Genomic DNA, 13,518 nt, shown 5'->3' with positions numbered 1-13,518 from the left:
TGGTGTCCCCACAGGGGGAAGATTACAAACACGTACAGTAAGGTGAAATACTGACCACTTTTTTAAACATAACACAAATAGGAGGGGTATTTTTTTATTTTCCACACAACTTCTGGCTCCCTGTTAAGAGTGATGGGCAGCGGATTGGGAAATTGCCCGATCTGCAAGCTCCCATATGTCTTTGTCACAGTAAACATTATCAGAGATATTTTTCAAGCAAACAACTTTCAGTTGTTCTTTCTGAAATAAGCTATCTGTTGTTCTTATCTAGCCTATGGTCAAGACAAACCAGTCTTATTCTATACAGTTACCCCTGTTTGCAATTCTGTAATAGATATTTTCCCTCAGTGACCCATTAGAACGAAAGTTATGGTAAACAAGGAGGATTTAAGAGAATACTCTCTGTTATGCATTATGACTGCAATTTGTGCATATCCCTTCATTGATAGAGGAGCATTACAAGCTTTTGAAACACAAGCATGTTTGTATGTTCAGCAGATCACATTTGGCAACAGAATAAATAGTAATGTAATTAAGTCCCTCAACAATGTATTCAATGTTGAGGGATGATGATGAATCATACAAATGGTAAAGAACAAACAAACCAAAAATAAACAATAATATGAACCATCAACTACAGTTTAAGGAAAAGAGTGAAGGGCATGAACAATTATTTACCTGGTTGCCATCTGTCTTTTGTCTTAACAAATCACTCTCTGCACATCCTGGCTGGTCTTTTTTTCTGAAACACAACAATAGGACTGTGCATGGCATCTATTATTAGAAAATTGTTCTCTTTTTGGAGGCACTTGATTTATATCTTTTATTTGTTCTCATTCATCAAGACATTTCACTTTTGCCTAAATCTGACGCACGTGGGATTTTGGGCACAATAAGTCACTGTGGGGGTTTTTTTTCCATTTATTGTGCTCCAAATGAAACAGAATGTTTCAGTTGTAAACACAAGACCTTACGTAATGCCCCTTCCCACACCGTGTTAATAATTTAGGACAAAGAAAAGAAACCAAAGTGCTTTCAACATGCACAGGTTTCAGTCAGAGATGATTCACTGGCAAAACCAATGTTCGAAAAATCTGTACTGTGAGCGGAATGAGGGCAGGCATCAAGAAAACCCATTGAAAGGTCCCTGCAGAAAGGCTGGGTCTCAACTTGTGGCTGTTATCTTGGCACTAAATTAATTTTGTGGTCTAAGTATGTGTTCAAACAAAATGATTTGAAAGAAATGTGGGATTTACTCATCATCAGGCATCTGAAGTCATAATCAGAGGCACATTCCAAAGATATGCAAGTCAGGTGGGTTAATCCAAGTCTAAATTAGCCCATGAATACAGCAATGAGTGTCTTTCTGTGTCTGCCCTGTGATGAACTGGCAGTGTGTCCAGGGTATCGCTTCTGCCCAGAATATATTGGTATCAGCTCCAGTCCTCTGTAAATAAAGTGGACAAAGAAAATGACTGAGATGTCAATGGATACAATGTGACTATCTTCCTGTTCCTTTCGTATAGTATAATGCAAAATTAGCATGCTGTACTTTTTCACACTACAACAGCTTTAAGCACAATATACAAAGGTTAAAATTCTCAGACACCATGCCTCTTGTCAGGCATAGAGCAGTTTAAAATGTATATAATATGCTATTCAATATATTTGTTCACATTTACTCCTGGACAACTTGTCAGACTCACAAATATTTTCTTTCTTTATTTGCTTAATTGCTTTAATCTCTAAATATAATTTATTGGAAAAATGTTGCGTAAGCTTTAGATTCATGCTGTAGAGATGAACAGCAGATCTAGTAATTTTCAGATGAAGAGATTTCTTAAAAAGTTGTCAATGTTTTAAAAAAGCATTTTGAATGTTAAAGTGTTACAGTAAAGAAAATGCTGAAATGTTACCATGCATGCCACAAAAATGAGTCTCTTGTTTCATGTCATACCCATTTGTCTGACCTTATTTCCTATCTGCCTCTCATTGATCCCTGTCAAAAAAGGCAAAAATACAAAAAAACACATTAAAGAACTGTGAACAATAGAAGTACACTATTGACATAGGTGTATTTGACTGAGTAATTTGTGAGTTAGAAGTGATATAGTCCTTTTCACAGTTCGAAAACAGATTTAACTGCTAGCCCTACAATAAGTAGATGACTTGCTGAGCAGGTGTGTACAAAATCTGGGTGTGACTTGTATGTACTATGAAAAAATGGACACTGCTTTCATCATTCCACTGCTCAAAATCACACAAAGCAGTGTGCTGCAGTTTGCATTTTGTAAATGCTCAAATTATGCATAAAATGCACAAAAGTTGTGTGACTTAACACTCGTCAGTAATGATGCAAATTCACGATTTTTAAGGTTCCAAATCTCAATTTACTTCCCCACCACTGAGGAAACTAGTACTGAGTTCGAAAACAGTCAGAAATGCCTGTTGTGAATAAGGCCTTTATTCTGCTTTTCCAAACAACAGCTTTATGGTTAAGAATCTGTTTCAAAGTCGAATATCACAGCACACTGATTGTAATCAGAAAGCTCCTCACATGCCATATTACTACACTGCAAATCATTCCTTTACATGAACATCTCATTCTCACTGAATGACATCTTCTCTGCTTTTAATCAGGTTTGCTTTTTTTAGGGCCTTGGACATTTACTTTGCTAATTCTGTAAACACTGTTTTCTCAAAGCAGCCAAGTCTTGTACGATCAAAGCCAGAGCTGATGGCGATAGCTGCTTGTATATATTGTTGATTCAGCTGTGAGATACTATTGTGGGTTTCATAACTGTTTATTTGACCATCAATTGTTGGTGTCCTTATCTGTAGTCAGAGGGGCTATTGTTCCATTATGTTCCTACGCAAGAGTCTACTCGTTGTGCACACACTTTGTGTTTCACTGGGATACACTGAACACAATGGAGAAGTCAGCAACTTGTTGAAGTGTTACTGATCTGTTGATGCAGTGCTAGATACCATTTATTTTTTCTTCCCCTCTCCTCTTTTTAGCATTTCAGCATGTTTTTCATTATGAGTATAGAGTATATTGTAAAAGTATAGTTTTTACTCAGGCTCACATGAAGTAAATTCAAGTTAAAATTGAAGAGCACTTGAAATATCACTTTTGTTTGTTTGATTTCATTACAATTCACTGTTCCATTTTTATTAGATTGGATGTTTGGAATTTGCAGAATCCCTCTGCAGACCTGGTTCAGATGAGTCACACAGTATCTTGCAAATGAAAATAAAGGTGCTGTAGGTTGACCAAACCAGAAAGAGTGTACCTTTTTGTGAAACCTGTATTTAATACTCTTGAAAATTGTTAGAGCACTGCAAACTGCACCAGTTTGCAGTGCTCTAACAATTTTCAAGAGTTCATTTTTGATATTGTAGTGCTTCAGAATGATTTTAATTGGCAGACTACCAAGAATTAAATATTACATCATATTATACAACACAGTATCTATAAACATTGTCACAATCTACTGATCTACATAGACTAAGCACTTGCTTAGTTTATTGCACTTACCTTATATATTATAGTGCGATAAGTATTTCTTGTTGAATAGCAATAATCTGTACCGATTGATAATATGTCCTTTGCATGGCATAGTTATCCTGCGATGCAGTGGGCGTGAGGACGATGGGAGTTCCTAAAATAAGTTGAGGTAGACACACTTTTTGAAGAAAGGAAATGACTAGTGACCAAACACATCAAGGTGTGACTGTTGAAGGGAGGCTCTGAAACTTTGCTGTTATTTGAGTGCACAGTATAAAACAACACAAAGAGGTTTTTATTGTTTTTATTCAACTGTAATGACTTCAGCTATTTCTTTTAAGCAGTCACAGTACATTTGTCAGTGAACTGCTTCTCATCCCAAGATGCAAAGAACTGACTTTGATGTAATCATTCACAATAAAAATAAAAGGCTCATCAATTTTGAAATGGACATTTTATTTTTGTAAATGTGCAGGATAATTATCCAAGTCTATTAAAACTTCCCAGAGGGTTGGAAACACTTAACGCTGCATGCTGCAGCAAGCTGGAAAACAACACAGTACGAGAGGTTTGCTTGATGATTGGGAGTGTTGTCAGTCACAGTCCGTGGTTTGATGATGTGTTTCTGTCGTTGTCTACCTCTGCAGGGAATGGTTTTGTTAACCCCAGGGGCTCTCCAGGCCTCCTCAGCACACCCAGTGGCAATGGCCTGGGAAAAGTCATGCCCACCAAGTCTCCACCACCCCCTGGAGGGAACATGGGAATGGGAAGCCGCAAGCCAGACCTAAGGGTTGTTATCCCTCCATCTAGCAAAGGGATGATGCCCCCACTGGTGAGTACAGAACACACCACTGCACACAAGTACCGCTAGCTGAAGTACCCATGAATATCTCTGCTGCAGGGCAGAGTGGAGCATTGTTTAGTATCTTTATCCATACTTTCTTTGCAGAAGGTTTTGTAGGACTATGCCTACACACGTTTTTGATGTTATCACATCGGTGTAGCATGCCATGCTAGTGAGGTTGTCAACTCACTGAGAACTGTATTTTTCTACAAAGTGTGACTCACTTACAGTAAGCAGGCCAAATCTGAGCAGCGTTCCTCTTGTGCTGCATGCTTCTCACATCGCATCCATTAACCGAGCAAAGAATCTACAGCCCAGGTGTCATAACTCTCACTCAATTACTCACATTAAAATGAGAGGCTTTCTCTAATTATAATAATGAAGGTGTAGAGTGCACTGACCACAGTGATCACCTGGGGCTATGCTAGACTCTTCCATTCATAAATCAACATTAAAAAATAATGAAAGTATGTAGAAATAGGCCAGCAAATTTAGTATCTCCAACTTTGGTTGTTGCTGCTGTTGTCAGCAACAGGAGCCACTCCAGGAAAATGATTCTGTTTGGTAAATACACTTTGGGTTACTGTGGGTGCTCCTCTCTTGCCAAGCCTCAACTAGCATGAAACAGTGTTCAAACAACTGTGTGTTGCCATGTTGGCATGTGGAATCATTAGAGGAGGACCGGTTGTGTTGTAAGAGGTCTGAAACAGGTTAGGCAGTTCAGTTTTCCTCTGAGCCATGAAGTATTTTAGACTGGTACAGGCTGTAGAGGGTGCCGGCTGTGGCAGGTCTGCAGACAGCCTGTCATTAGGCCATAATGGTATTAAATTAATCACATCTCAGTGTGACAGAGTGTAGATGAAGACTTAATCAGGGGCCCAGGGTGTGAGCCAGATAATATCTTGTCGCCCTTGTCGTGTCTTCCTGCCGCTATTGATTGAGTGTGGGTATTAAGACAGCCCTGGCCTGGTCGCAGTATGTCCCACAGCACAGAAAAAGATGGAAGATGGGCTTTTGGTTCCAGAACAGTACACCACAAGAACAAGGATGATTCAAAATGTACAGTATTATGCAGTCATTGTAGGTAAAAAGATAAAGAAATATCATCTGTAATTTTTGATGATTATAAGTTGATTATGGAGTTGCATTCAAAATCTGATAAGTGTAAGTCTCACTGTACTTTTTGTTCCTGGTTTGACTGGCTTTTCTCCAAGATTTTACTTTTTCTTGGTTTACTGGTTAAAAACTTTGTTGTCTACTTCAGAACTCATCATTCACACATTGTTAGGGGATTGTGGCCACATATTGAAGATAATCTGGTGCTTATGCTTTGGACAAAATGGTTCATGAGTATCAGACACAAAATGAGTGGGTTTTAACAACGACTGCAGCAGTCATCTGCACTTTTATATTCCTTATTGTCCCCTTTTAAGTCTAGACAGGTGGAACTATTTTCCAGAGCGATTTACAGCCGCTCTGCTTCTTTTCTGTAACTCTGCCTCTCTTCTTTTCTTCTGTTGAGGGCAGTCGGAGGAGGAGGAAATGGATTTGGTGAGTTGTGACAAATGCCTGGGCAAATGGCTGAAATGTGAACATGCTTCCGGTAATCACACATGCTAGACTAAAGGCAGTGCTGAAACCGGAGATTGGCTCTCAGAACTGCCAGCAATAATAAATTTTGAAAAACGTTTTGTCACTGCATGTTTTGGGTTTGGCCTGTGAAAATTGCCTCAGCCTGTTAAATTGGCTCCATTCCCTACACGTCAATGTTGGTCATATACCACAAGGAGTTTGTGCCTGTGTGAGTGTGTGTGTGTGTGTGTGTGAGTGTGTGTGTGTGTGTGTGTGTGTGTGTGTCTGTGTCTGTGTCTGTGTGAAAGAGAAAAATATAGTCAGCGCTTTAATTCTCGTACTACTATATTGTAATCACAATCTGAAAAGTTTTAGGGTTAAAAGACTGTTGAGCATGAAATATACATAATTTGTCTTTTTTCTAAGGAAGAGAAGATTACATCATCTTGAATGATGTCAGTCTGTGAGATACTTGGGTTTGGTGAAGTCATCTGGCTAGAGAATGTTGGAACAATACAAGGAAGCCATCAACTAGATCATGATGCCATGCTGTTTCAAATGTAACCGTTGGCAGCAGCACATATGTTTGTTACATTATATACTGAGGATTTGCCTTAGTATTGTTCTAAGCCACATCTGTGTTTGATTAGTGTAGTTGGCGTGTGTGTGTTTTTCTAGCTCACAACTTAGTTTGCTGCATGACCACACCGTGCTGTGTAGGTGTGTTTGTGTGGACTGCATGACAGTCACTGCACTAAAAACCGCTAGAGATATACGTCACTGTGGGAAATGTGCAATTAATATGATCCCTTTGTACCCTCACAGTTACGAGTTGTTTAGCTGATCACCAGACTCACTTGATTCATCTCACTCTGAATGGACACTGTTTGCATAAGAAGCTAGCAGACCTGTTTTCTATCGCGGTGCACTGTCCCTTTTAGCAGTATCACTTTTTGAGTCTAACAAAGATAAACTCATTAAGTATATTGTAACGAAAAATAGAACAAACTAATCCATTGTCTCTAAAGCTGCATATCACACACTACATATGTTGTCCACTTTAGATTGATTGAATAAATGAAATATTTATTGTAATTACTTAAATCCACCTAACTATAAGTACATGGTAATCATTTGATGCAGGGTAATTTCACAAGTATAGCTGCTGTTTTCTGCATACGTATACATATTTTTAGTGAGTTGTATTTCTGAATACATAATTCCCCTATGAAACCACAAAATCCCTTATTTGATATTTTGTCCATTATTTTTTTATCATCTATTTTGGCATCTTTGTCAAACCACGTTTTTATTTTGTCAACAACATGATCAGAAAGATCAGAATACATGTATTGACTGCCATGAAACTACATCGCCACCTTGTGGTAACACTCATTATAACACTCTCATCCCTGATTACCTCAATATATATAGCAGGTACCAACAGGGAAATTAAAAGAAATTGCAGGCTTTCGAATAAATACCATAAATGATAATAAAACACATATTGTCAGGTATTATTGTGTGGTATTGTTTGAATACTGTAATTTGGGCTAATGAATTTTCTATTGGTTTTTTTTTGTGTTTTGCAGAACACCCAGAGGATAAGCAGCTCCCAGTCCACCCAGCCGCTGGCCACTCCAGTAGTGTCTGTCACCACCCCCAGCTTACCCCCACAGGGCCTGGCCTACACAGGCATGCCCACCTCCTACAACCCTGCTGGTGAGTCCGGCCTCTCTTTCCCCTCAGACTGAAAACAACGGTCTCAGCAGTGACTTTTTGTACAACACACTGGTGGTTCCTGTTCTTTCTCAGGGACACACAGTATTGTAACTTAAATGTGACTGAGTTCTCACTGTGTGTGGCTGCTTTTGTTTTTACAGAGTATTCCCTGAATAGTGCAGAGATCTCCTCCCTACAGGGCTTTAGCTCTCCTGGGCTCTCACTGGGCTCCATGTCGGCATGGCAACAGCATCAACTGGGCCAGGCAGCTCTTAATTCTTTGGTGTGAGTAACACACATCCAAACAAAGGCACACTATCCAGATGCCCTCACATAAAAGCAACACCCACTATGCTCTGTGATATCATGCTGAATCACACATCTACATATTCCTGGCTTTTCACATTGTTGCATCTCACTTGAGTTGTCTCCTTTTTGAACTGAACACAAAATGTTCTGCTTATCTTTTCGACAGTGGTGGAGGTCACCTACCTCAGGGCTCCAACCTCTCTATCAGCACCAGCCAGAGCATAAACATCAAGTCTGAGCCCATTTCACCGCCACGGGAGCGTGTCACCCCCTCTGGCTTTCCCCTTCAGCAGCAGCAGCAAGGGTCCAGTCGACAGGAAGTTCTAGGACGTTCACCTGCTGACAGCCTCAGCTCCTCCTGTAGCTCTTATGACGGCAGTGATCGTGAGGACCATCGGCCAGACTTCCACTCCCCGCTGGGGCTGGGCAGACCTCCGGCTGGATCTGAGGACAGGGAGAGCCCATCAGTCAAGCGCGTGCGCATGGACACATGGGTGACATAAAGAGCCCTGATCAAGCCTCCAGTCACCAGCCAGTTAGAGAGAGGGAGGGGTTAGACATGGAGATAAAAGAAAGAGCAAGGGTCTGTAGAGCTATCATTATGATACTATTATTCAACTCCAGTTCAATTTTTAAGACTGAGTGGAAAATGTAACAAGAAGTGTCAGGACATATCTAAAGTAAATTCTCAAACTGATACAGTAAGATAAAACAAATGTCACTTAGCTGGGCTGAATTATATGCACAAGCAGGTGGTATCAGGTACTTGGTGCAATTCAGATGACGTTTGCAGAAGAAAGTTATTCAAAGAAAATTGTTAAACAATAGGCGGTAGATTATTGTAGTCACTGGTCTAGTCAGACACTTACATGTAGTTGCTGTTTTGCTGTTGTGCTCGCAAAGTTGCAAACAATCAGAGAAAGTTGTGTTGCTTTCAGGCTGAGGACCCTTACATATGATGTTCACTGCAAGAACTATCTTCTAAAATCATGCTGTAACCATACAAGACCTTTATCTCAAGTGGCCTCTTCTAATTTATTGATTCAGTTGATCAGGAAATACAGAAAACGTGGAGTTAGTTAATCTATATTGTAATTTGGATCATACAGTTGAGACTACTTATTGAGTACATGAAACAATACTGTTGGAGGTAAAAACACCATAGCAACAGAATATATTGCAATAATGACATACTATTCATTTTATAATTTAAAAGAGTAGGATATATAAATGTGCAATTCAAGATAATGCGGAAATGTCCAGTTGAACTGGTGAGAAAATCAACATGTTCACATTTGTGCAACAGTTCATCAGTAATATAAGCCAAAGCTGTTCTTTTGTGTTGTTTTGTACAGTTGCTATGGTTTCCTAAAAATTCACTCAAATGCACCATTTTTGTCATTGTTATATTTTCTTTTGTGCTTTATTTCAAACTGTGTAAAATCATATAAACCAGATCTTGAATCAATATTGAAAGCCATGAACATTTGCTGTTCTGTTTGTACAATTGAAAATTTGAGCCAAACATTTTCTTCTGTTGTGTAAATAGCGACTTTAATATATATCACCGGGGTGTGACTACATACTGAATGTACTGTACGATCACCGTTTTCAAGAAAAGTATATTTTTGTGGATTACAGCCAAGTTTACAAGTGTAGACCCTTAAAAAGTAGATCATTCACTGGTCAATATTTGCTATTTTGTTAATGTTACTGTAATCTCTCCTAAATTGAATTATCAACAAAACCTTCTGTATGTTTTAGTTCCAGGTGGTCAATTTGTTTTTTCTCTCTTTATTTGTGGTGACTGTTTGTTCTTAAGACATTGATATAACAATGCTGTGAGGTTGAAGTTCCACTATTTTCATATTTGTGAAGAATGATCACAAGGCTAGGGGAAATAGGGTTTCTTCCCTCCTATTGTGTTAGCTTGTGTTAGTTGTATACCAGCAGCTGCTGAATACACTGCCAACATTCAAATCCAAGGTCCCAACCCCACATTGAAAAATAATCTATTGTTAATGCATGTAGCTCAACTGAAAGACATGCCATCTCTCAAGCCATTTCCACTACCCTGTTTTTTGTTCATTCAATTTAAGCAAAAGACATAAACATGGCCGCAGACCTTGTCACAAAACTGATCTTGCCTGTGCCCACAGGTGGTTGTAAATATTACAGTCTACTTAAAATGTCAGTCATAATTATGTACAAAAGTATTCATGTGTTTCCTCAATTGGCTCCAGAAATTGTATCTTATATCCATGCCCTATTACTAGTAAGAATCCTGTATGCCTAGGAACACTTAGGAGCCAGAAAGTCAAAATCTGAAGGCGTTAAAGTCATGTATGCGGAAAGTTTTGTGACTGATGCCTGTGTTACATCACACAGAGACAGAAGGGGAAAGGGGGGCTATGACTTGTTCTCTTCTCCATCGTCACAGAAGCAAATATTTCAGCAGCTAATTCATAAAAACAACAACGCAATGTCATCGACTTCAATCTCACTGCTGGATTGCACACATTTGTATGAGAAGTTTGCTGTACATGGGAGGGTATCGCTTTGCATTTGCCGTGATGTATCTTGTGTGTTTCTGAGGTTTCTGTCCCCTCCGACCCATCATCAGCTCCATGGTTGTTTTTAAGTATACGCCCGTAATGATCTATGCAGTTTTTACCCCAATTCACCTGACGAGTACAGAATATGATGTCATTGCCATTCATATTCAGTCCACTAAGCATTAGGAGGAAGTGCATTTGAGGGTAGACTGTTAGCCTCTTATTCTTAAGTGCCACAGCTGGACTACAAGTTACTATATAATACATTTTATTAACTAATTAATTTGGATACCCAGGGGCAATCTGCTCATGTTCATATACATTGGTAGACATTCTCAACATAATGTATAGTAATGCATAATGTAATGATGTTTAACACAGCAGGTGAAAATAGCAATAACAAATCAATACAACAAAAATTGTCTGCCTGTCTTGGCAGCATCACCTCGTAGTTGAGCACATACTGTACTTTAGCACTCAATGACATATCAGGGAATTTTGTAGTTTCTCTATCTATATGCACAGTTAGAAAATGCCTTATCCCAAAGAAAAAATGTACCACTTTTCTTTACTCTTTACTCAGTTTATTGAAAAAAAAACCATTAACAATGCAGATAATCACACAAACTTGACCAGACTTGCCTCTTCTTCTCAGAAAAGACTCACACAAGAACATGCACGGGAAATGCACCGTGTTACACTTTGCTCTTTTGGTCTATGTCCAAATTGTGCACAACTAATGAATGTGAAAGGAAAGGGTAATCAATGAACCTTTGTAGAGAACTTTCTTCACTTTGCTGTGCAAGAGTACACTGCTTTGCTTCATGGCTTTTATAAACAGAACTATGTGTTTGGTAAGTGTTTGTAGTTTATAGTTCACTTAACTAAAGAAGCTGTTTTCGGTTTGAATGCTCAGACCGTTTGGCGGCACAAGCTGGACTTTGTTGCCAATAATGAAATTATTTGTTTCAAAAATCAAAAGAGATTTTAAGTTAATCTACATTTTATTTCCCTTGAATGTGTTATTTTATTTTCATCATACAATAAATATTCAAGTGAACTTTTTATTAAACAATTAAGATACTATGCTAGATATTGTTGTACAAAATTTGTATTCTTCACAAAAGTACAAATATTGGCTTTTAATGTGTAATTTAGGTTATCTCTCTTATTCTGTATAAAATGAAGTAAACGACTCTTACATAGAATTTGTTCTCCTGTGAAGTCCCAAACAGTAGAAACTGTCAACTTTATTAAACACCTCAGTGTATGCTCAATCTGAACTCAGTGTCTATTCTCTTTGAATTTTCTACAGTTTTCTTAAATCAATTTTCTTAATCATCATCATCAGTGTGCCGCTGCCATTGAGTGATTGTGATACAAGCTGAAAAGGGATGCAGATTTCCACAGCATTGAAATGATTCTATGAAAGAACAATATCTGTCATATTACAATAAAACCCACAAATACAAAATGTATACAGGTTAAAACACATTTTATTTAGTTCAAAGTAGACCGTGTCTACTCCATTACTAATAAATGTCCATTACTAATAAATGTGCTGCATCCAAAATTCTACCTACAGAAAGTAGATACAAGTATACTTTTTAAAGTGTTATAGTATTCTATATTTTATTGTTACATGCATGAATGTAAGCAGTTTTTTTAGTTGGCTGAGTTGGGGCTAATTCACACTGCTAGGCTTCATGTGGGTTAGATGTTTTGAAGGGAAAATCTGAATTGGCACAGTGGTTAGTAGAGCTGCCAGATAAGTTAAATAACAACAGTAATAATACACTAGTTAAGATACACTAGTGTCTTCAATAAAATGCATAGAAGTAACTTCAGTTACAATCAAATGGAACTGGACTTTCCACATCTGTCAGCAGCACTTAGCACAAGCCTTACTTAGGCTATTTGTAATTTTAGTCAAGTTTTAGCCTCCAGTTGATTAACTTGAAATAAGAAGACTGTTGAACTAATGTTTCAGACTATTATATGAATGATAGTTACAATGCACGCAACACACAGGATAAAAAATGTGTTTCACCGGTGACATCTAGCGACTTTTCTTAAAAACTGTGCTTTACTAGGATCCCAGTGTATTTCCACAGTATCGCCAGCAGAAAGCGCTGTAATACAATGAATGGTGAGCAGAAGCTTGCTGGCCTGTTGTTGATACATGTATCTTTTTGTTGAAGTAAAAGCAACTTAGTAAACCTATAGCCTACTGTTCACAACTATTTTAACAAGCTAGTTAGCAGCTAACGTAGCTAAGCTAACCGTCGTTTGGTTTGTCTCATGTCCCATGTGATTCATTATACACAGAGGCCCAGAGTTGTATTTCAATATGAAAACGGTAAGTTTAACATTTCAAAATAAACCATTTATAAACTACTTACCAGGTGTGACTTAGCGTTAATACTGTAAAATGCCTACATTGTAGAGTGAGATAGTGTTTCCTTTGGGAAGACTTTCCAGTGAATTTCAAGGGAAATTATTTTACTTTTTAGTCCTATATGTGACGGTTATACGTTCGGTAGTTGTTTTACAATATGATTTTATGTTGAATAAATAAATATTATGTAGCACTGCTGTAGTGGCAGTCCCCAACAGTGATGGAAAGGTATGTTATAAAGCTGGGTAGTTAGCAACTGTTAGGCCTATTGGTTTAAAAGTACATTTTACTGTTTTCCCAGGTTGTATATTGAACGCTGGGCGTTTAATTGTCTTTTCCATCGTGATATTGCTACTTGTATGCATCAGCAAACAAGACGAACTACATTTTCCACTGCAAGACAAAAGGTTATAGGTCAGCTGTGTATAGTTGACAACCTCTATCTTTAATGGATGTATTTAGTGTGAAGTTTTGCATGTGCATTCCCTCTATATTTGTCCTCAAGTACATGCTCTTGGCTTCCTGACCATCAGACCAGCTGTGCTGCCGGCTGGAACAGGTCCAGTGTGCATGTGTAGAGTAACCAAGAAGGGTTTTGGGCTGTTTG

General features: G+C 38.3%; 1 protein-coding gene across 6 annotated transcripts in view; it reads left to right on the top strand.

Annotated features, from left to right (window-relative positions):
• Positions 1 to 11,790, top strand: part of mef2aa (myocyte enhancer factor 2aa) — a 60,301-nt gene extending 48,511 nt beyond the window's left edge. For 3 of the 6 annotated variants that reach the window (XM_053318809.1, XM_053318808.1, XM_053318810.1), the window contains 5 exons: positions 4,159 to 4,343; positions 5,883 to 5,906; positions 7,520 to 7,649; positions 7,811 to 7,934; positions 8,125 to 11,790. In XM_053318809.1, the coding sequence (XP_053174784.1) occupies positions 4,159 to 4,343; positions 5,883 to 5,906; positions 7,520 to 7,649; positions 7,811 to 7,934; positions 8,125 to 8,461 (800 nt within the window). In that variant the 3' untranslated portion in view covers positions 8,462 to 11,790. The remainder of the gene's footprint in view (positions 1 to 4,158; positions 4,344 to 5,882; positions 5,907 to 7,519; positions 7,650 to 7,810; positions 7,935 to 8,124) is intronic. The other 3 variants (XM_053318811.1, XM_053318812.1, XM_053318814.1) reach the window with 1 other exon arrangement.
• The last annotated feature ends 1,728 nt before the right edge of the window (positions 11,791 to 13,518 follow it).

Source organism: Scomber japonicus, chromosome 5, assembly GCF_027409825.1.
Source record: "Scomber japonicus isolate fScoJap1 chromosome 5, fScoJap1.pri, whole genome shotgun sequence".
Classification (NCBI taxonomy): domain Eukaryota; kingdom Metazoa; phylum Chordata; class Actinopteri; order Scombriformes; family Scombridae; genus Scomber; species Scomber japonicus.
Note: the sequence above shows the minus strand (reverse complement) of the source record. Positions and strands in the feature narration are given on the sequence as shown.